This window comes from Trachypithecus francoisi, unplaced genomic scaffold (assembly GCF_009764315.1).
Source record: "Trachypithecus francoisi isolate TF-2019V2 unplaced genomic scaffold, Tfra_2.0 Lachesis_group17, whole genome shotgun sequence".
NCBI lineage: Eukaryota > Metazoa > Chordata > Mammalia > Primates > Cercopithecidae > Trachypithecus > Trachypithecus francoisi.
The window spans coordinates 68,903,411-68,927,026 of record NW_022681462.1 but is presented as its reverse complement, the minus strand read 5'-3'; the positions used below and the strand labels follow the sequence as shown (position 1 = coordinate 68,927,026).

The window sequence follows — 23,616 nt, the reverse complement described above, 5'->3', positions numbered from 1 at the left end:
TTCCATTGTATGTGCCCTCTCCTACCTGGTATTAGAATGCATGCTCAAAAAGCTAGACTTTCTGGTTAAAAGTCTTGGCTTCACTACTTAATAACTATGACCTTGGGCAGGTTATTCAACCTCTCTGTGCTTCCGTTTCCACATTCATTCATTCAACTTATATTTCTGAGTGTCTTCTCTGTGCCAGATATTGTTCTAGGTGCTGGTGATTCTAGGTGCTAGTGAACAAGAAAAAAAAAAAAAAAAAAAAGTCCCTGGAGCTTACATTCTAGTAGGGAAAAAATCAATACAATCTTGATGGGATTATTACAAAGTTTAAATGAAATACAAAGCATGAAAGTATTCAGACTAGTGCATAATACTACATAGCAAACCAATCAGCTATTATCACATTTCACTTTTTTCCTTATCCAATTTTGATTCAGTGATGCTCTTCTCAGCAGTTTCTCATTGGATGTGCCCGTCTATCAATCCCTCAGCTTCAGGGGAGCAGGACAAGGCCTGAGGTTGCTAGAGATTACTTCCTACCCAATCACTGTGTGCCATAAAAACATTACATTCTATGTGTGTTGTGTCCTGAAAAGGTTGCAAAGCACTGCTATTACCAGTTTTTACAATTCCCTTGCCCTACTGTTCTGCTGCTATACATCCATGAGGAAACATCATTCAGTCCAGCTATCTTTTTTTGTGCTCACACTTGAGTGCTGCAAAAGCAAAGTCACAGAAACTCAAAGATTTGAACTACTATACACTTGAAGTCATTAAAGTCAAATGGTCCTTCATCATTGCCAGAGAACTCTTTCTATTTCTAGCTCTATCTCCCATTTTCTACAGTTGGTACTTCAAACCTTTTTCTTCTCTCCAACTTTCGACTCCTTCCGAACTCAGTTTAGATATATCTTCTTCTTGGAAGCTATCCCAAACCCCAAAGCCTCTATCAGTTGCCCCTTTCATGGTTTCCCATATACTCTTTACTCATAGAATATCACATTATGTTACTGACTACACATCTATCTGTATCTCCATTAAATCATAAGCCCTAAAAAGACAGGGGCCATATCATCTTTGTAAGAGATTATAGAACCTCCCTCCTAGGTGTTTAGATGATTCCCTCTCTCTCAATTGCTAAGAAATAATTCACTTACCACTTAAAATACATGTAACAACTGAAGATCAAAACATTAACAGAAATGTTTTTGGAATGTTAGGCTGATTATCCCTAATCCAAAAATCCAAAATCTGAAACTTTTAGCTTCTTTTTTTTGACAGGGTTCCACTCTTTCATTCAGGGCTTACTGGAGCTTCCATCTCCTGGGCTCAAGTGATCCTTGTGTCTCAGCCTCCTGAGTAGCTGGGACTACCAAATGGCACATGCCACTATGCCTAGCTAATTAAAAACAAATTTTTTTTTTAGAGATGGGGTCTCACTTTGTTTCCCAGACTGGTCTCAAACTCCTGGGCTCAAGTGATCCTTCCGCTTTGGCCTCCCAAAGTGCTCGGACTACAGGCTTGAGCCACTATATCAGGCCAAAATTAAAAACTTCTAGATGCTGACATGATGCTCACTGGAACACTTCAGAGTTTGGGTTTTTGGATTTGGGATGCTCAGCCAGTAAGTATACAGCAAATATTCCAAAAAAAACAAAAAACAAAAAAAAAAACACCTCGAAATCTAAAACACTTCTGTTCCCAAGCATTCTGGATAAGGGATACTCAACCTGTAAAGAGTAAAATCCAGGCTGCATTTTCTTATATACCATATATATATATGGAGCAAATTCTTTCCCCCTTCACTGACATTACAACCAACACACAAATTAGATATAAAGTAAATACAAGACAACATTTGTCATACCTCTACATCTGAAGCACTTCGGGGCTGAGCTTGGCATAGCATATTTAATAATTGCAAAATTAATTCTTCAACATACTGAAGAGCATCATCATTAGACTCGAGAGTAGGATGAACTTGCCCCTGGACCTATAAACAAAAAGCAAAGTAATTAAAATGTGGGTTCCATATCATTAAACAAATTTTTAAAACTTTAAAAAATGTGGGTTTGTGGCCTGGCACGGTGGCTCATGCCTGTAATCCCAGCACTCCAGGAGACTGAGGCGGACAGATCACCTGAGGTCAGGCGTTTGGGACCAGCCTGGCCAACATGGTGAACCCCCATCTCCACTAAAAATACAAAAACTACCCAGGTGTGGTGGCATGTGCCTGTAATCTCAGCTATCCAGGAAGCTGAGGCAGGAGAATTGCTGGAACGCAGGAGGCAGAGGCTGCAGTGAGCCAAGATCGTGCCACTGCACTCCAGCCTGGGGGACAGAGCAAGACTCTTGTCTCAAAAAAAAAAAGTGGATTTGTACTTAAAAATGTGGTCTGGCTTGCAAGCACATATTTGAATGATACTGACCTAGAAGTCAGGAGTTCTCAACCCTTTTTCCCAGTCACATGCTTATATGTTCCTGGAGATCCAGTTTACCTAAATAATTTCAGCATGTTTTTCCTCATACTGTGGTTACAATACATTGCAGAAATGGGGAAAGGGAGAGGCTGAGGTGATGATAAAAGATACAGTTTATATGATTTTTGCCAGGAACCAGTTAGAACATTTATTCAACATTCTGCTTGGGCAAAACTGAACTCCTATGGGCCTCTGACTGTTGTTTAATTTTACCATTCCTAATAAATGATAAAATCCAGGAAGAGCATGTCTCATCAAATTCACCAGTGTATCTATGGCAGCAAGCACTACGCAGGGCACGCATATTACAAGCTTGATAAATTTAAATAATATTTGTGAACACAAAGTCACCCTATATCAAAGGACACAAAATTTGTGACTGTCTATACTTTAGGAATATTGGTGGGCTAATAATCTTTATCTTCTTTCTCCTCAATCATTTCTTTAATTTTTTTTTTTTAATTAAAAGTTTTACTTAAGAGTCCACATTGGAAAGCAGCCTTGACCATTTCTTCAGTTTAATCTCAGGCCAGTGGCCTCTGTAAAGCTTGCATGTTAATAAACACCATGATAGTCTTTACTTGCATCCCTTTGTTCCTTACTAAATGGCAAAAAAAAGACAGTACCAGGAGAGAAACACTAACATGTTCCAAAACATGCTCAACTCTCCAACAGGTAGGTACGGCACTTACTGGATGAAAGGGCACAGTACTCACTGGCTTAGGGCACACAATATGGCCTGTCCTACTACACTTCAATAATTGAGAGAGTGTGACAGCCTCAGTGTACAGGGAAAATTTTATAAACAGTGTACTAGACTGGGTGTGGTGGCTAATGCCTGTAATCCTAACACTTTGAGGCTGACCAACGAGGAACAGTTAAGGCCAGGAGTTCAGGACCAGCCTAGGCAACACAGGGAAAACCTGTCTCTACCAAAAAAAAAAAAAAAAAAAAAAGCCCAGTAGGGTGGCACATGCCTGTAGTAGTCCCCACCTACTCCAGAGGCTGAGGAGGAAGAGTCGCTTAAATCCAGGATGCCAGGGCTGCGGTGAGCTATGATTACACCACTGTACTCCAGCCTGGCCAACAGAGGGAGACCCTGTCTCAAAACAACAATAAAAGATAATATCCTATATAATAATTCTTAAAAAGTACATATATGTATACATACATATGTATGCATTCATACACATTTTAAAGGCAAATAGCATTGTAACAATCCAGAACTGCATTAAGAGGTACTACATAGATTATGAGCTTTAAAACAAAATTTATTTATTTTTTATTTTTTTGAGACAGGGTCTCACCCTGTCATCCAGGCTGGAGTGCAGTGGCATGATCTCAGCTCACTGCAACCTCCGCCTCCTGGGTTCAAGCAATTCTCCTGTCTCTGCCTCCCTAGTAGCTGGGATTACAGGGACCTGCCACCATGCCCGGCCAATTTCTGTATTTTTAGTGGAGATGGGGTTTCACCATGTTGGCCAGGCTGGTCTCAAACTCCCGACCTTAGGTAATCCACCTGCCTTGGCCTTCCAAAGTGCTGGGATTACAGGCATGAGACCTTGTGCCCGGCCTAAAATAAATTTTTCTTAACAATTTAATTTTACAGGTGAAGAAACCCAGAAGGCTTAAATCATTTGCCCAAGAAGTTTTGATCATATTGAGTACAACAATTAGCAATCTGATTATAATTTGTTTACAAGTATCTCCACCCTGTTAGGTGACTGGATGGTTGTACAGTTAAAATAATAGAGAGTATGTACTATAACCCAGAATTCATAATTCTGATTTCTGTGCTCTCCATTCACCATACCACCACACGGTGACTAATGTGTGTAGGTATCAAACCATATAAACTTATTCCTCTTTAATACTTAGCATGACCTTTAAAAAAAACAAAACAAAACTGAAACTTGTAAAAGTTTTCTTTTTGTACACTGATTTGCATGCCCCCAATGGCTTAAACTGTCTTTTCAAATAATCTTTATCTTAATGACCAACATCTTCATTTGGCAGTGAATGCTAACACCACATGGTGGGCTATTTCTATCTGGTTCTCAGTCAAGTTCCTTTCATTTCTGAAACTCTTTCCTTAGTATTAGGACATACTCTATTCAATTTCTTCCCTAATTTCCTTATTCCTTTTCCATGTTCTTGTAGAGTTCCATATCTTCCTCCATTCCTCCACCCCTTCTACTCTTGATTGTTCACTCCCTTCTCTTCTGCCCCCTAAATAACCTCATTTACTTCCACATTTAACAGTCACCTGTATGGATAACCCCAAATCTATCCCTAGTCCTGATTTCTCTCCTCAGTTTTAGACCCAAACTTCAAATTACCTGTGAGATAGTTCCACCTATTCTACCAAAATCTTAAATTTAACATGAAAAAAAGAACAATTTAAGTTTTTTAGAAAAACACAATATAGACTGCTCCTGATTTCACTTAGATGTAGTCCTGGAAAATGTAGCTATAATTGGGGGGTTACATTCCAGTTCAAAGCCCCAGCATCACATAAACTATAGCTACAGATTTAAAAAACCACAGACTTAGAGTTAAAAGGGACTTTAGAAGTCATTTAACTAAGTCTCTCTATTTACTGTATTTATTTGTTTGAGACAGAGTCTTGCTGTCGCCCAGACTGGAGTGCAGTGGTGCGACCTTGGCTCACTGCAACCTCCACCTCCCGGGTTCAAGCAATTCTCCTGCCTCAGCCTCCCAACTAGCTAGGATTACAGGTGCCTGCCACCACGCTGGGCTAATTTTTTTTAGTATTTTTAGTAGAGACAGGGTTTTACCATGTTGGCCAGGCTGGTCTCAAACCCCTGACCTCAAGTGATCTGCCCACTTTGACCTCCCAAAGTGCTGGGATTACAGGCATGAGCCACTGCACCCAGCCAGTCCCTCTATTTAGATGATGAGAAAGAAAAAGGAGACACCCACAATCCAGTCACTAACTGTAAATACTGAACCCGGGCCTCCTGACTCTTTCCACTAAACCCTTGACTGTTGAATCTGGAGGAATCTGCAGAGTACCCTAGTAGACCCATAAGTGTAGGGAGTGGATGCCCATGGACCATATCTACTTACATAGTGGGCTTCCATATAAAACTTGGCTTGAAGTATGTTGTCATACTATTTAATAAACATCTATCTCACGTCATAAATGCAAATACAGTCCTATAAGTCTTTTTAATTTGAAAAGGGAAAATCATCATTGGTTATACAAAGGACCCCAACGTTTATAAGTTATATAAAATATTAAAAATCTGACATAAATCTCAAATGTTAGAGAAGATAATAAATGTTAAAATGAAAATATTTCATCAATAATTCTAATTACCTTTTAAAAATATCAAAGGCCTTTGAAGGGTCTAGACATCCCGAAACATGTTTTAGAAAGTATTCAAGAAAGTATGATTAAGTTTTTTTGTAAAGTTCATTGTTTTTCAAAGAAGCCCTTGTATATAATTCTTCACGAATATAGCTCCATTTCCAGCTGCTCTTCAATTTACACTTTATGCTGATGCAATGTGAACTATTTGCAGTTTGCTAAAACATGGCATGCAGTTTCACTCACACTGTTCCCCATGCCTGTCATTCATTTTCTTAACTTTTTTTATCTGCCTATTTGGCTTTTTTTTTTTTTCCAACTTTTTTCTTTGTCCTTTTCTTCTTCTAAGCTATTTGAATTTCAAAACCCAGATTACACCCCATTTAGGAAGACTTCCTTGTTTCTTATCTTTAAGGCAGAATTAATCTCATTCATTTAACTGATTTGTTTAATCTATTAAATACCAGACTCTTTGTTAGGTGCTGGATATACAGATACGAATCAAACATAATCCCTGCTCATATGATCCTTATACTCTTCCCTGGGTTAATCCCTGTACTATGTACCACATTTCTGTTATTGGGTTTATAATGTTGACTTATAATTACATGTTCCCTTGTCTATTTCCTCTTTTGGACAGTGATGTTCCAACTAGGCCGGGCTTTATGTACTTATAATTTTCTCCTTTTTACTCTGAACCCCTGACGATTCAGGGGATACTCAAGGCTTCCGTGTTATAGAGGTGAGGGGAATAAAATATTTCTTTCTTGGAATTAAAATTGAAAAGGTGTTATGGTAAGACTAGAGAGTCTGGTTGTGTTTGGTTGATTTCAGGAGCATAAGCCTTTAAAGCAGAAACCATTCACCATACAAAAACAGAACTAAAACAGATGTTAATTATATAGAGTTGTATATAGCCACAACGGTGAAAATGCAATGGTTAAAAACAACGTGATACTGCTTATAATTCTAGCACATATAATTCAAATGTTAAGTTTGGCACTTTGTATAAGCAAAGTTTTAGAAATTCATATTCAGTTTTATTTACTGGTGGTTACTAATATCCAAAGAAGAACTATTAAATAAATCAAACAAATCAACAGTTGGCTTAAACAGAAAATAAGGCATGATGCCAACTGCACTTCTAAGCTTCTGGACATTAACCTTTCTCACATCTTAAAATCTGTCAAATGGGAATCACAAAACTCATCCATGTATTTAAGAGATCGATAAATTGTTTTACCCCCTTGAAAACAAAAATAAAACTTAAAAACTCTAACTGAAAAACAAAGGCAATGATCCATACTTAAAAGGCAAGCAGAGTACCAACTCCTAAAAATACACAGACTGTTCTTTATTCTTTCAAGAAGATGCTGTTAGGATATTTCTTTAGAGAGCAAACAGAAGTAGTATTATATTTCACATATAGGCAGAATAAAAACACTTCTATTCCATGAGATAGTGTTACAGCCAAAGTGCTCCATTTCATCATAAATGGTACTCAGATACATTTAATAGATCAAATGATCCAAGTTCTTCAACTCTATATAGAATAGGTTACCCTGTCAAATCTTACGGCAGTCTTCAGAAGCCATGTACAGCTGATTCTGAGTTGCATGTGTGTTTATGAGCAATTATAAATAAGCACTTCAAATTCGGTTTAAACTATGTGGGTTTTCCCGGTTTTGCCATTTAATGGCAAAACATCAATTACTTTTGCACCAACCTAATAGTTTTCGAAAAACATTACATTTTATACTTATGTTTACTGACAGAAAATTTCATATACTTCTTTAACTATATTTTCTTAAAGTAATTTAAATATTACTAAATAATTAACAACAGCCTGAATAAGAATTTTATAGTAATTGTTCTTTTAAGGAGTAATCACTTTATTCAATTAAAGATGAAAACTCTGGAATTATAAACTTTCCTTAAGGACTACTTGATTCTATCTGGACAGTTCATTTTGTCTCTAGTAAGTTTCAGCAGATTCTGAAGCAACTTTGTTGGCTGTTATTGCCAGATTTTATGGAATCTGAAAGGCAAAGGGATTTAGGTATATATCAATTCCTAGTTGTTTGATACGTAAGTACTTCAAGTGTATTCAGGAACCCCTTAGGTAAACTACCAGAAAATATTATGTTGAATTCTGATGAATCTTTCATATCCCTTGCTAGTTAATGGCTCTCTGGAGAACTGGAAAATTCTAAATTATGTTCTGTCATGTCTTGAGCTCAGATCTCCTACTTTTATTTATACATATAAAGACAGAATTTGAGATAAAACTGGTATTCTCAAAGCTAAATAATAAAGATTGGAATCATCAAATCTCTTAGTGTTACAATTCTTCAGTGAATATTTGATGCTTTAGGTGCTTATTTCTCCTCATTCTGAGGTTAAAAACCAATGCAAAAATCTTCCATCAAGAAATAAAATTTAAGACCAGCTTGGGCCAGGAGCAGTGGCTTACGCCTGTAATCCCAGCACTTTGGGAGGCTGAGGTGGGTGGATCACCTGAAGTCAGGAGTTCGAGACCAGCCTGAGCAACATGATGAAACCCTGTGTGTACTAAAAACACAAAAGTTAGCCAGGTGTGGTGGTGCCCACCTATAATCCCAGCTACTGGGGAGGCTGAGGCAGGAGAATCGCTTGAACCCAAGAGGTGGAGGCTGCAGTGAGCCGAGATCGTGCCACTGCACTCCAGTCTGGATGAGAGTAAAGACTGCATCTCAGAAAAAAACAAAAACAAAAACAAAAAACCAGACCAGCCTGGCCAACATGGTGAAACCCCATCTCTAACAAAAATACAAAAATTAGCCAGGTGTGGTGGGGCACACCTGTAGTTCCAACTGAGGCAAGATAATTGCTTGAACCCAGGAGGCAGAGGTTGCAGTGAGCTGAGATGGTGCCACTGCACACCAGCCTAGGCGATAGAGTGATACCGTCTGGGGCGGGGGGAAAGAAAAATTAAATTTAAAAAGACAAAAATCAAACAAATCAGAGCACTTACATCTTTCCCATAAATAAACTAAAAATATTTTCTCTGGCTGGGTGCGGTGGCTCATGCCTGTAATCCCAGCACTTTGGGAGGTCAAGGCAGGTGGATCAACTGAGGTCAGGAGTTCAAGACCAGCCTGACCAACATGGAGAAACCCCGTCTGTACGAAAAATACAAAATTAGCCGGGCGTGGTGGCACGTACCTGTAATCCCAGTTACTTGGGAGGCTAAGGCAGGAGATTCGCTTGAACCTGGGAGGTGGAGGTTGTGGTGAGCCAAGATCGCGCCATTGCACCCCAGCCTGGGCAACAAGAGCAAAACTCTGTCTCAAAAAAAAAAAAAAAAAAATTGTCAGGCATGGTGGCACATGCCTGTAGTTCCAGCTACTCGGGAAGCTGAGGCACGAGAATCACTTGAAACTGGGAGGCAGAGGTTGCAGTGAGCCAAGATTGTGCCACTGCACTCCAGCCTGGGCAACAGAGCAAAACTCTGTCTCAACAGAAAAAAAAGGCATAGAGACCAAGAACAAAATGATGTGTTGGGGAAACTAGGTTGGACCACGGACCAAAGAGTACATGTAGGGAGACTGGAAGGCCCAGGTTGTTTATCATGCTAAAGAGTTCAGAAGTGATCAGGGTAGCAGAAAATAATTGTAAGGTTTTAAATGAGACATGGACATAACTGGACTGTTTGCTGAAGTCAAAAATGTCAGTATGAAGGATGGGTTAAAAGAGATGAGGTTGAAGGAAGCAAAACTAGTTGGAATGATGCCACAGGCTCTGTAAGAAGACAGAATGAAGACCTGGACCAAGGCAGAAACAGTGGGAGGTGGGAAAGAAGGGCCTGTTAAGGTAGAAGGAGGTAGGCTGGGATAACTATTTTTTTGGGTGGTGGGGGCAGCAACAAGAGAGAACCATCGACTTAGGATAGGAAATACTAGAAGACAATATTTTCCAGGAAAGATAAGAAATTCAAGTCTGACATGAGTTTAAGGTTCCTGTATTACATCTAGGGAAAGAAACCTGAAATTATTTTTTTATCAAGTGGCTCCTAAATTTTTTTCAACCTTTTTTTCTCCTTTAAAAGAAGGAAAGAAATAAAGAAAAGCAACAGTTAATAAATAAAAAACACACTTGAGAGTCAGATGTGGTGGTTGATGCCTGTAATCCCATCTACTTGGGAGGCTGAAGCGGGAGGATTACCTGAGTCTAGGAGTCTGACACCAGCCTGGACAAAACAGACTCCATCTCAAAATATTATAATAAATGTTTAAAATTAAAAAAATTAAAAACAAAGTTGATACTTTGAAAGGTACTAATAGAAAAATTGCTAAAAGATCAAGAAAAAAAAAGAGAAGGCACAAATACTACTGTATTATAAACAAGAAGGAAGGGCATGACTACAAATATAGTAGTTTAAAAAGAGAAAATTATGAGAAACTTCAAGGCAAGCTTTAAACATTTAGGTAAAGTGAACAAATTCCTAAAAATTGTAAATTATCAAAACTGACTAAAAAAGAAATAAAACATTTCTAATGGTTTTCTAATCATTAAAGAAATTGTATCAAAGGTTTAAAATCTTCCCACAAAGAAGGTAATTTTATCTTTCCAGAAATAGACAATTCCAACCTCACACAATGTGTGCTGTGTACAACTGACACTAAACCAAACCAACGCTATCTAGGAAAGAATAACTGCTCATGGACATAGATGAAAAAAAATCATAAACAAAAGTAGAAAACGGCCGGGTGTGATGGCTCATGCCTGTAATCCCACCACTTTAGGAGGCTGAGGCTTGAGCTCAAGAGTTCGAGACTAGTCTGGGTAACAAAGCAAAAACTCATCACTACCAAAAACACAAAAATTAGCCAGGCGTGGTAGCACACACTTGTGGTCCCAGCTACTAGGGAGACTGAGGTGGGAGAATTGCTTGAGCCCAGGAGGCGCAGGCTGCAGTAAGCCAAGATCACACCAGTACACTCCAGCCTGGGTGACAGAGTGAGACCTTACCTTAAAAAAAAAAAAAAGAGTAGCAAACCAAATTTAGATATGTTTAGAAAAGATACTACACCATGACCGACTTGGGCTTATTTCAGGAACTGAGACTGGTTCAACAAAAGTAAATCTTTTGTGATTCTTGCAATAACAAAATAAAGGGGAAAAATGACAATAGATGCAGAAAAGGTAACAATTCATGGTTCCTAATAAATATACAAGCAAAAACTTAGGTCCTAGAAATAGAAGAACATTTCCTAAACTTGATAAAGGATATAACAAAAAGCCTACAACAAAAATCATAATCAAGAGTGCAATACTAAAAGAACTACCTTTAAAACCAGGGACAAGACAAGGATACCTACTATCACAATGTCTACTCAACGTTGTCTGGAGGTCCTAGCCAATAAGACAAAAACGATTGGAAAGGAAGGAATATAACTGCTATTATTTGCAGGTAATATAATTATTCTAATTGAAAACCCAAAAGAATCTATAGAAAAATTACAAGGGTTAATAAGTGAGTTTAGTAAAATTGTTGACATAATCTATAAAAGATAGTTACACTCCTACATAAGCAAAAAACAGAAAATAGAATTTTTTAATGATAGTTGCAAAAATAAAATACAGTAACTATGAAAATAATCTTATAAAATGTGTCTAAAACCTTTATGGGCTAGGCACGGTGGCTCATGCCTGTAATCCCAGCACTTTGGGAGGCCAAGGCAGGTGGATCACATGAGGTCAGGAGTTCGACACCAGCATGACAAACATGGTAAAACCTTGTCTCTACTAAAAATACAAAAATTAAATGGGTGGTGGTGTGCATCTGTAATCTTAGCTGCTTGGGAGACTGAGGCAGGAGAATCGCTTGAACCCAGGAAGCAGAGGTTGCAGTGAGCCAAGATCATGCCACTGCACTCCAGCCCCAATGACAGAGTGAGACTCCTTCTCAAAAAAAAAAAAAAAATCCTTTATGAAGAAAAATTTTTAAACTTTAATGAATGACATTTAGAAGACCTTAAATAGTATTAATGAAGTACCATAATATCTCAAGATGTCAATTCTCCCATACTCTAAACATTACAATTCCTATTAAAATTGAAACAATTTTCTGAAAAATTGAGATGTTGATCCTAAATTTAGAAAAGCCAAGAACAACTAAGGCACTCCTATAAAGAAAAATCAGGGAAAAAACTATTTTTCCTGCCAGATAAAGACATGATTAAGCTACAGTGATTAAGACAGTAAGATATTAGTGCAGAAACAGAAAGACCACCATAATGGAGAGCTTATATACAGATCCTGTATGAAAAGAATATAAAACAAAGAGCCAGTAGTATAGATTCATGAGGAAAGGATGGATCATCCAATATATAGTGCTACGACATTGGCAAATTATTCCCTATCACACACCATATATAAAAACCAACTGAAAATGGATCAAGTACATAACAGTGATAAGCAAAAGATTCAGAAGCGTTTAGTAAAAGCATAGCAGGATATCTTTATAACCTGAGTTAGGAAAGAATTTATTTAAAAAGACACAACAAGTATAAAATGAAGAAAAATCCTAATTCAATTTCATTAAGAACTACTGCTTAATCAGCGTATCACAAAAAGTGGAAAGATAAGTCACACACTGGGACCCATATAACCTACGAAGGAAATATCCAGGATAAATAATGACAAAGTATTAATAAAAACAAACCCTCAATTTTATAAAATGGACAAAAGTCATGTACAGACATTTCATGAAAGGGGAAACACAACTGCCCCATAAATATTAGAAAGGTGCTCAGCCTCAGTCTCAATCTCCAGCCTCAGCCTTGCATTTATTTGTCTTCAAGTAAATAGAAATAAAAACTACAAGACATATTTTACACCTACTATTTTGACAAAAATTTTAAAATATAAGAATATCACGTATTGGTAAAGATATAAAGAAATGTGAATTTGTACCCATTACTGGTGGGAATAAAAAAATAACAATTTGGATTACAGTTTAACATTATTTAGTAAAGTTAAACACACACACACACACACACACATTAAGATCCAGCAGTTCTTCTTCTAAATACATTACAGGAGGGGTCCCCAACACCTGGCTGCCAACCAATGAATCCCCCGAACTCCATTAGGAATCGGGCTGCACAGCAGGTGAGCAGCCTACCAGGGAGCATTACCACCTGAGCTCCATCTGTCAGATCAGCAGGAGCATTAGATTCTCATTGTCATGGGACCGTGAAACCTACTGTGAATTGTGCATGTGAGGGATCTAGGTTGCACACCTTATAAGAATCTAATGCCTGGTGATCTGAAGTGGAACAGTTTTATCCCAAAAACATTCCCCCACCGTGGAAAAGCTGTCTTCCACAAAACCAGTCCCTGCTGCCAAAAAGGTTGGGGACTGGTTAGGCACAGTGGCTCATGCCTGTAATCCTAGCACTTTGGGAGGCCGAGGCGGGCAGATCATGATGTCAAGAGTTTGAGACCATCCTGGCCAACATGGTAAAACCCCGTCTCTACTAAAAATATAAAAATTAGCCAGGCATGGTGGCATGGGCCTGTAGTCCCAGTTACTCGGGAGGCTGAGGCAGGAGAATTGCTTGAACCTGGGAGGCGGAGGTTGCAGTGAGCCAAGATCGCGCCACTGCACTCCAGCCTGGACGACAAGAACAAGGTTCTGTCTCAAAAAAAAAAAAAAAAAGATGAGGACTGCTACATTATAGAACTCTTACCTGTGTGCAACAGATGAACAAGCACAAAAATGTTAACAGCAGTGCTTAAAAAGCAAAACTTGGAAACAACCAGAACGTCCATCAACATTAGAATGGACCAATACATTGCAGTAGATTTAGAAAACGAGTATTACCAGCACAAATGAATGACCTAAAAGTTACACACAATAACATAAATGAAATCTCAAAAACATAAAATGAGGCAAAAATATAAGTTACAGAACAATATAAACAATATGATCCATTTATATCAAGTTCAGAAAAAAGCAAAACCAAACTATATTCATTGTTTACTAATTTATACATATGTGACAAAACTATAAAGTAATTTAAGTACTTGATTAATCTAAAACTCGGCCATTACCTCCAGGGGAGGGGAAAGAAGATGCAATCAGTTAGGAAACTACAGAAGCCTTTAAAAATATTAGAAATACTTTTTTTTTTTTTGAGATGGAGTCTCACTCTGTTGCCCAGTCTGGAGTGCAGTGGTGCAATCTCGGCTCACTGCAACCTCCACCTCCTGAGTTCAAGCGATTCTCCTGCCTCAGTCTCCTGAGTAGCTGGGATTACAGGCATGTGTGCCACCATGCCCAGCTAATTTTTGCATTTTTAGTAGAGACAGAGTTTCACCATGTTGGTCAGGCTGGTCTCAAACTCCTGACCTTGTGATCTGCCTGCCTTGGCCTCCCAAAGTACTGGGATTACAGGCGTGAACCACTGTGCCTGGCCAGAAATACTTCATTTTTTAACCTGTATGTTAGGTACATACACGTTCATTTCATTATTATTTAAACCAGTGGTCTCCAACCTTCTTGGCACCAGGGACTGGTTTTGTGGAAGACAGTTTTTCTACAGACTTGGGGAACGTGGGTGGGGAAGCATGCATAAAGTCAGTGGTCCCCAACCGTTTTGGCACCAGGACCAGTTCTGCGCAAGACAACTTTTCCACAGACTCGGGTGGGTAGGATGGTTTCAGGACGATTCAAGTGCATTACATTTATTGTTTACTTTATTTCTATTATTACATTGTAATATATAATAAAATAATTATACAACTCACCATAATGTAGAATCAATGGGAGCCCTGAGCTTGTTTTTCTGCAACTAGATGGTCCCGTATGGGGGGATGGGAGACAGTGACAGATCATCAGGCATTAGATTCTCGTAAGGAGTGCGCAACCTAGATGCCTCACATGCACAGTTCACAATGGGGATCGTGCTCCTGAGAATCGAATGCCTCCACTGATCTGGAAAGAGGCAGAGTTCTGGCAGTAATGCAAGTGATGGTGAGTGGCTGTAAATACAGATGAAGCTTTGCTCACCTACCCATTGCTTACCTCCTGTGGTGCGGCCTGGTTCCTAACATGCCATGGACCAGTATCAGTTCGTAGCCTGGGGGTTGGGGACCCCTGATTTAAACTGAACATTTAAACTAAACATTTAAACTGAAGTTACATGCACTCTTAAATGTATATTTCAAAGCTTTAAGAAATTAAAATAATATTTTTCTAGTTTTGAAAGTCTTAAGTGTTTTCTTTAATGAATGTTACAAAATACAAATAGTATATCACTTTTTTTTGTTTGTTTGAGACAGAGTCTCACTGTGTCACCCAGGCTGGAGTGCAGTGGCACCATCTTGGCTCACTGCAAGCTCCGCTTCTTGGGTTCACACCATTCTCCTGCCTCAGCCTCCCAAGTAGCTGGGACTACAGGCACCCGCCACCACGCCCGGCTAATTTTTTCTGTATTTTTAGTAGAGACGGGGTTTCACCATGTTAGCCAGGATGGTATCGATTTCCTGACCTTGTGATCCACCTGCCTCGGCCTCCCAAAGTGCTAGGATTACAGGCATGAGCCACCAGCCACGCCTGGCCAATAGTGTATCACTTTTTAAAGTAAACAAAAATACTCCTATTTTTAATTTGGATGCTGAGTATTAAGAAAAACAAATAAATTGATACAACTATAAACCCCGTCCTGGTATTTAGGCATGTGAGATTTTACAAGTTTTTAACTGCAATTTTTTTTTTGCACTGATAGCCTAGTAATAACCAAATTAGAATCTGTTGGCTATCAATAAAGAATATTTTATCAGCAACAGAAACCATTTAAAAACTTGGAAGAATTGTGATAGGCTAGCTAAAATACAACCTACAAAATAATTTTTGTAAGGCCAGGAACAGTGGCTCACATGTATAGTACCAGCACTTTGGAAGGCTGAGGCAGGTGTATTGCTTGAGCTGAGGAGTTCAAGACCTACCTGGGCAACACAGTGAGACCTTGTCTCTCCAAAAAAATATCCAAAAAATTAACTGGGCGTGGGTGGTCCCAGCTACTCAGACCTGTCTCGAAAATAAGAACAAAAAATAATTTTTGTAGCTGTAATGCAAGATGGTGCTTATTTATTAGTAAAGAATGTTCATAGTGGCTGGTTGTGGTGGTTCAGGCCTCAATCCCAGCACTTTGGGAAGTGTAGGCGGATGGATCACTGGAGGTCAGGAGTTTGAGACCAGCCTGGCCAACATGGTGAAACCCCGTCTCTATTAAAAATACAAAAATTCGCCAGCCATGGCAATGCGCAGCTGTAATCTCAGCTTCTCGGGAGGCTGAGGCAGCAGAATCACTTGAACCCTGGAGGCAGAGGCTGCAGTGAGCCGAGATCGCACCACTGCATTCTACCTTGGGCGACAGAGTGAGATTCTGTCCTCGGAAAGAAAAAGAAAAAGAAAATTTGCCAAGCACGGTAGCTTACACCTGTAATCCCAGCACTCTGAGAGACCAAGGCAGGTGGATTATCTAAGGTTAAGAGTTTGAGACCAGCCTGGCCAACATGGCAAACCCTGTCTCTACTAAAAATACAAAAATTAGCCAGGCATGGTGGCAGGTGCCTGTAATCCCAGCTACTTGGAAGGCTGAGGCAGGAGAATCACTTGAACCCAGGAGGCAGAGGTTGCAATAAGCGCCACTGCACTCCAGCCTGGCCAACAGAGCAAGACTCTGTCTCAAAAAAAAAAAAAAAGAATATTCATAGTTATTAAATATTGGTAAATATTTTTATAAAAATTTGCTTATTCAACTTTTTGATAAAACCAATTTTAAAAACAATTTGTGGGTACACAGGTGCATATATTTATGGGGTACATAAGACACTTGACACAGATATGTAATGCATAATAGTTACATCATGGTAAATGGGGTATCCATTCCCTTAAGCATTTACCCTTTGTGTTACAAACAATCCAATTATACTTTCAGTTATTTTAAAATGTACAATTAAATTACTACTGACTAGTCGCCCTGTTGTGCTATCAAATACTAGGTCTTGTTCATTCTAATTACTTTTTGTACCCAGTAGCTATCCCCACAGAGGTATCTTACAGTAATAATCAAATTTTACTTTAAATTTATTTGAGTACAGGTTGAAATCTAGCTATGTCTGAGGCTCAAAAAAGAGCTTAGTGCTTGCTTCGGCAGTACGTATACTGAAAACAAAATGATACAGAGATTAGGATGGCTCCTGTGCAAGGATGACATGTATATTTGTGAAGCGTTCCATTATTATTATTTTTTAATTTTTTAAAAAAAGAGAGCTTAAGGCCAAAAATATGGATCTGGGATTCATCCAATCACCCACAGGTGTCAAAGTCAAAATAAAAATGTAGATACAAACCTCCAAATTTAACATTTTATTTGGGAAGAAAGAATTGTAATTTGGGGCATAGATGTAGACTGGGTGGTCTTCAGTATGTCCAAACAACAAAGATATGGTTGGGGGTTTTATAAAGAAGAAGAGGCCGGGCGCGGTGGCTCAAGCCTGTAATCCCAGCACTTTGGGAGGCCGAGACGGGCGGATCACAAGGTCAGGAGATCAAGACCATCCTGGCTAACATGGTGAAACCCCGTCTCTACTAAAAAATACAAAAAATAGCCGGGCGAAGCGGCGGGCGCCTGTAGTCCCAGCTACTCGGGAGGCTGAGGCAGGAGAATGGCATAAACCCGGGAGGCGGAGCTTGCAGTGAGCTGAGATCCGGCCACTGCACTCCAGCCTGGGCGACAGAGCGAGACTCTGTCTCAAAAAAAAAAAAAAGAAAAAAAGAAGAAGAAATGTTCTATGTGGTCTTGATAGAAAGTTTATTGGTATTAGTAAGGCTTTGGGGAGCTGGCAAACTCCAGTTGGTGAGCAAAATTAGTCCCAGAGTTGTAGCAAGTTATCTCAGCAGACGTAGATAACACTGGTTTTTGTTTATATAAATAGGCAGTTTTAGCTGCTGGACTTGTAGAGAATTACATTTCTAGAGCAATGTTATAGACCCTGAACACTTTTTCCCCTTGGCCCCTCTACTGATTTAGTTGGGTATGACAAAAATGACCCAATTCAGATGATTAACTTTCACACAGGTAATAGAAATAGTACAAGGAGATAAAAATCTCCCAGTCCAAGGTGGACAGGAGCAATTTGAAGCAGAATGGAATCTTGGGACACACCTACATCCAAGCAGCAAGCAGATGAAGATGAGGCAAAAGAATCAGGAAATGGTGGTTAGGGTATATTCTTAAGGAAGTCAGAAGAAGTAATACACAGAAACCAGTCTCCAGGAACTTCAAATGTTACAAAACGCAAACTGAATATTTTTAAAAAATTAATGTAGCAATAGCACAGAATTAGTGGCCTTTGAGAGAAGAATATGAATAGAGTAGCTGGAGCAAAACCCAAATTATAAGCAGTTGAGGAATAGATGGTAGGAGAAAGATGGGAAAGAGGAATCCTGAATATAGACTGTTCTTGGAAAAAGTTATTCTCATACCTTACAAGTAGAAATGCTAACTGATAGACTTTTTGAAAAGTAATCTGGCAACCACTATCAAAATTAAAAATATACCCTTTGCCTAGAAAATCCACTTTTGGGAATTTATCCTGTAAAAATAAAAGGGTATACATACAAAGATTTTATTGCATAGTGGCAAAAAACAGAAATAATATAAATGACCACCAGTAAGGGCAGTAAGGGAATGGTTGGATACATTGTGGAATATGATTGTTATGGGCTGAATAGTGTCCCTCTAAAATTCATATGAAGTCCTAAGCCCCAGCACCTCAAAATGTGAATGTATTTTGGGATAAAGTCTTTAAAGAGGTAATTAAGTTAAAATGAGGTCATTAGGGTAGGCCTGAATCCAGTCCAAGACTGGTATCCTTAGTAAGAGGAGGAAATTTGAATACAGAAGAAAGACCATGTGAAGAAACAGGGAAAAGACAGCCATCTCTACGCCAAGGAGAGAGGCCTCAGAAAAAAACAACCCACCAACATCTTCATCTTGGGCTTCTAGCCTCCAAAACTGTGAGAAAATTAATTGCTGTTGTTTAAGCCACTCAGTCTGTGGTACTTTGTTATGGCATCCCTAGTAAACTAATACAACTATATATGTAGCCATGAAAAAGAACAAATTAGAGCTATAAAGTGAGGTGTTTTTTGGTTTTTTTTTTTTTTGAGATGGAGTCTCGCTCTGTCACCCAGGCTAGAGTGCAGTGGCGCGATCTCCGCTCACTGCAAGCTCCGCCTCCCGGGTTCACGTCATTCTCCTGCCTCAGCCTCCCTAAGTAGCTGGGACTACAGGCGCCCACCACCTCGCTCGGCTAGTTTTTTGTATTTTTTTGTTTTTTTTTTTTTTTTTTTTTTTGAGACGGAGTCTCGCTGTGCCGCCCAGGCTGGAGTGCAGTGGCCGGATCTCAGCTCACTGCAAGCTCCGCCTCCCGGGTTTACGCCATTCTCCTGCCTCAGCCTCCCGAGTAGCTGGGACTACAGGCGCCCGCCACCTTGCCCGGCTAGTTTTTTTGTATTTTTTAGTAGAGACGGGGTTTCACCGTGTTAGCCAGGATGGTCTCGATCTCCTGACCTCGTGATCCACCTACCTCCGCCTCCCAAAGTGCTGGGATTACAACAGGCGTGAGCCACCGCATCCTGCTAAGTGAGGTATTCTTAAGTTAGAAAAGAAGGTATTCTTAAGTGAGAAAACTCACACACAAAAATGTAAAATACAGGGAATTCTCAAAAAAAAAAAAAAACCCCACATATACATATATACACGTGTATGTGTAATTATAAATTAAGTACATATTTACACACAAGCATGACAGCATGGAGTGAAATATGGAAGAATATAACCTTTGTTGTCAACATGGGTTATAAATGGTCCTGGGCAAGGCAGGGATGTGAATAGAAAAGGGGGAAAGAATGAATCATTCCTCCCCCAAAGCTCTACTAAAAAGTACTCATATTTAAACACATTTATAACATTTACGTCTATGTGTATATAAAATAAAATATAAATTTAATTAAAAATTTTCATTGGTATGTGGTTTACGCCAGTGTATATATTAACCATGGGAAAGATATATTTAAAGTCCTTTCCCACAGAAAATAACGAACACATCAAATTCCAAACATGTGTCAAGTGCTAAATTCATATCATTTTTCATATGTTTTGCTTTAAAAACAGTATGACCTTCCTAAACAACTTTTTAAAAATATTACTATGTGATAACAGAGTTCCCACCAATAAAGCAAGGAACTGACTCAAGAAGAGTTTCTGACGGTTTTTTAGTTCCTCTTCAACTGTGCTCTTTATCTTCCAAAAGTGGCATGTATCCCTTTATCAATGATGTCCCGACACAGATGGGGCGCTTTATCAAATTCCCAGTGTTTTCTCTGCTAGTGTTCCCATCTATCCTATCCTATTTTTATTTTTATTTTTTTATTTTTTTGATACAGGGTCTTACTCTGTCACGAGGCTGGACAGCAGTGGCGTATTCACAGCTCACTGCAGCCTTGACCTCTTGGGCCCAAGTGATTCTCCCACCTTAGCTTCCTTAAGAAGCTGGGACTACAGGCATACACCACCATGCTCAGCTAATTTTTTCATTTTTTTGTAGAAATGGGTGTCTTACTATGTTGCTGAGGATGGTCTCAAACTCCAGTGATCCTTCTCTCTCAGCCTCCCAAAGTATTGGGATTCCAGGCATGGGCAGTTATCTTACCCTATTTTAAGTTTCAGTCACATTCTAAGAGGTATATTTAAAGCTGGAATGGCAATTCGCAATACATGTGATATATGTCTACTGCCTATCATTGGCAGTCTTCCTTAAAATGCCAAGAGATGGCAACTGTGATCCAAGTGTCTTTCTACTATCTTCATCAATTAATTTGCTCATAACCTCTAAGCAGTAGATTCTAGTTTCCAGTAAACCAAAGCCATAACAAGCAATGAAAAAAACTTTTCAAATTCAGACTTCTCCAAATAAATCAGATTCCTTGATATATGACCACTTCACAGCAAACTGATTTACTAGATGAACTAAACAGATTTCTTCACATTTACAGAAACTATCATTTCTAGACAATAAAATGGTCAATGTTATCTGTGAATTCCACCTACGAATTTTATCAATTTTTCAGACTTTCTGAGTAATGGAAAGGCTATATCCCAAATATGATACATGCACACATTCAACAGATAGTATAAGAGACACAACCCCCACCCTCAAGGAGCTTAGAAGTACAGTAGGGGAACTAGACCATCAAACAAACAATTTATTTAAACATAATAATAAACAAAAGTATAACTATATAAGAGGCAGAGTAGTAAGAAGGTTAAGTGTGGGCTACATTGTCTACATTAAAATATTTGTTCTTTCAATCACCAGAGTGTAACCCTGGGCAAATTACTTACTCCTTCTGGTAATATTACATACCAATATATTGTCAGTCTTTAATAAATGTTACCTGTAGCTATTATTGATGTTCTTGTTCAAGTACAGGATACCATGAGGCTACCAAATGGGCGCCTAAGTTAACCTAGTGGTTCTGGAAAAGATTATAGCTGAAAGCTGAAGGATGAGCAGAATTTAGGTGAAAAGTGTATTGGTGAAGTGAGAAGGATAACATTCTAGGCAAAGGAAGCAGACTGTATACAAGTGAAGGGGAGAGTGAAGGAAATGAAATTAAGAGTTAGATAGGGCCCAGATCACTGGCCAGATACAGGTGCATATACTAGGATAAGGAATACTGTAAGATGAGCAGATGTTTTCATAAGTGGGAGAGGGAACAAGAGATCAAGAGTTCTGGACTCCATTATGCTTGAGATCTTTGAGACATGCAATTAGCAAACAGGCAGTTTAACATACTACGTATTGGGAAGGAAGCCTGGATTACGTTTTTAATAATTTTATCATATAATGCCCTGTCCTATCAAAATAAGAAGTGATTAGATATTAAATCACTATAAAATAAAAATGCCCTTCCCCGACAATTCCATGTTGGTAGACAGGAAAGCTAGAGGAAAATTAGTGTAAAACAGGAACACTAGAAATGGCTTTTCCCCACATCTTTCTACTTTACTAAAACATGGCTGGATGTCCTAGGAAAGGAAGGGAGTCTGTTGACTCCTGGGCTCAACTATGACAAATATATTCTTCAAAAGGGAAATAGTCACGGTTGTGTTTTATTTTTTTTTGAGACAGAGTCTCATTCTGTTGCCCAGGCTGGAGTGCAGTGGCACGATCTCAGCTCACTGCAACCCTCTGCCTCCCCGGTTTAAGCGATTCTCCTGACTCAGCCTCCCAAGTAACTGGAATTACAGGCACCTGCCACAATGCCTGGCTAATTTTTGTATTTTTAGTAGAAATGGGGTTTCGCCATTTTGGCCAGGCTGGTCTTGAACTCCTGACCTCAGGTGATCCACCCACCTCAGCCTCCCAAAGTGCTGGGATTACAGGCATAAGCCACAGCGTCTGGTGACAGTTTTTGAAAATTATACTATTATGCACAAATGGTTGGGTATAGAAGCCGCTTCAACGCAAGGGAAGAGAAGAAAAACAATGCCACAGAATCATAGATCTGCTTTAGATTTCCAGATAAATCACATTATTTAGTATTTATTAACTATTCATATAGTAATACTTCATAAGAATATTTTCTTAGAACAAAGTATCTTAGTTTTGTAAATATTAACCACTGCCAACATGGCAAGAATAGTGGCACTGTCATGTAACAGTCATGTTTACAAAATAAAGTGGTCTTAAGTCTATGGACCATGACTAACTTAGTAATTTTACATTTTTGGGGTGGCAAAACAATTAAACACAGAATATTTACAATGGCCTCAATAACACCTGCTCTTTTCTTGGAGACTGCTAAGAGGAGTTGTAATTAGATCTGTCTTGGATGTCTGACTTTATCTGTATAATCTTAGGCAACTCATTAAATCTCCAAAGTCTCAAGCGTCTCACCTGAAAATGGCAATTATCACCACCAGAGGATAACATGATGATCAAATGAGATAACATGTCAGAAAGTGCTTTATTTTATTTTATTTTTGAGACAGAGTCTCACTCTGTCACCCAGGTGGGAGTGCAGTGGTGCAATCTTGGTTCACTGCAACCTTTGCCTCCCCTCTCCTCCCAGGATCAAGAGGTTCTCCCACCTCAGCCTCTGGAGTAACTGGGACTACAGGTGCATGCCACCATGCCCAGCTAATTTTTAATTTTTTTTTAGAGATGGGGCTTAGCCACGTTGCCCAGGCTGGTTTTGAACTCCTGGGCTCAAGTGATTCTCCGGCCTTGGCTTCCCAAAGTGCTGCGATCACAGGCGTGAGTCACTGCACCCAGCCAAAATTGCTTTAAAATGTGGTAGAATGCTAAATAATTATTAGTAGTCCTTACTCACATTAACCACATGAAGTAAGGTATAAATATTAACAGCTGAATTAAACATAAAAACCTAGATGATTATACTTTAACTCATCAATCTGATAAATTTCTCTTTAAAGATACACCAACAAAATCCAGTTTACCCCACTTTCCATCAGATAATCCCATATATCAGTGGTTCTTAAACCATGCATAACAATAAACTGAAAAGGGCTTTTTTTTTTTTTTTAATGCAGCATTCTAGGCCCCACCAATACAAATTCTACTTTAGTGTGCCTGGGATGGAGCCAAGGAGGTGACTTTTTTTTTTCCAATTGTGGTAAAATACACACAACACAAAATTTACCATTTAACCATTTCTATATGCACAAT

The 23,616-nt window shown here is 38.9% G+C and overlaps 1 protein-coding gene and 1 non-coding gene across 4 annotated transcripts in view; one reads left to right on the top strand and one right to left on the bottom strand.

Annotated features, from left to right (window-relative positions):
- The window catches only part of SOS1 (SOS Ras/Rac guanine nucleotide exchange factor 1), a 151,130-nt gene that overhangs the window by 86,815 nt on the left and 40,699 nt on the right, over positions 1-23,616 (bottom strand). For all 3 annotated transcript variants that reach the window (XM_033175942.1, XM_033175943.1, XM_033175944.1), the window contains exon 2: positions 1,856-1,981. In XM_033175942.1, coding sequence (XP_033031833.1) covers positions 1,856-1,981 — 126 coding nt within the window. The remainder of the gene's footprint in view (positions 1-1,855; positions 1,982-23,616) is intronic.
- On the top strand, positions 16,997-17,100 carry LOC117063107. The gene has a single exon (XR_004428729.1). It is a non-coding gene; the product is annotated as a U6 spliceosomal RNA (small nuclear RNA).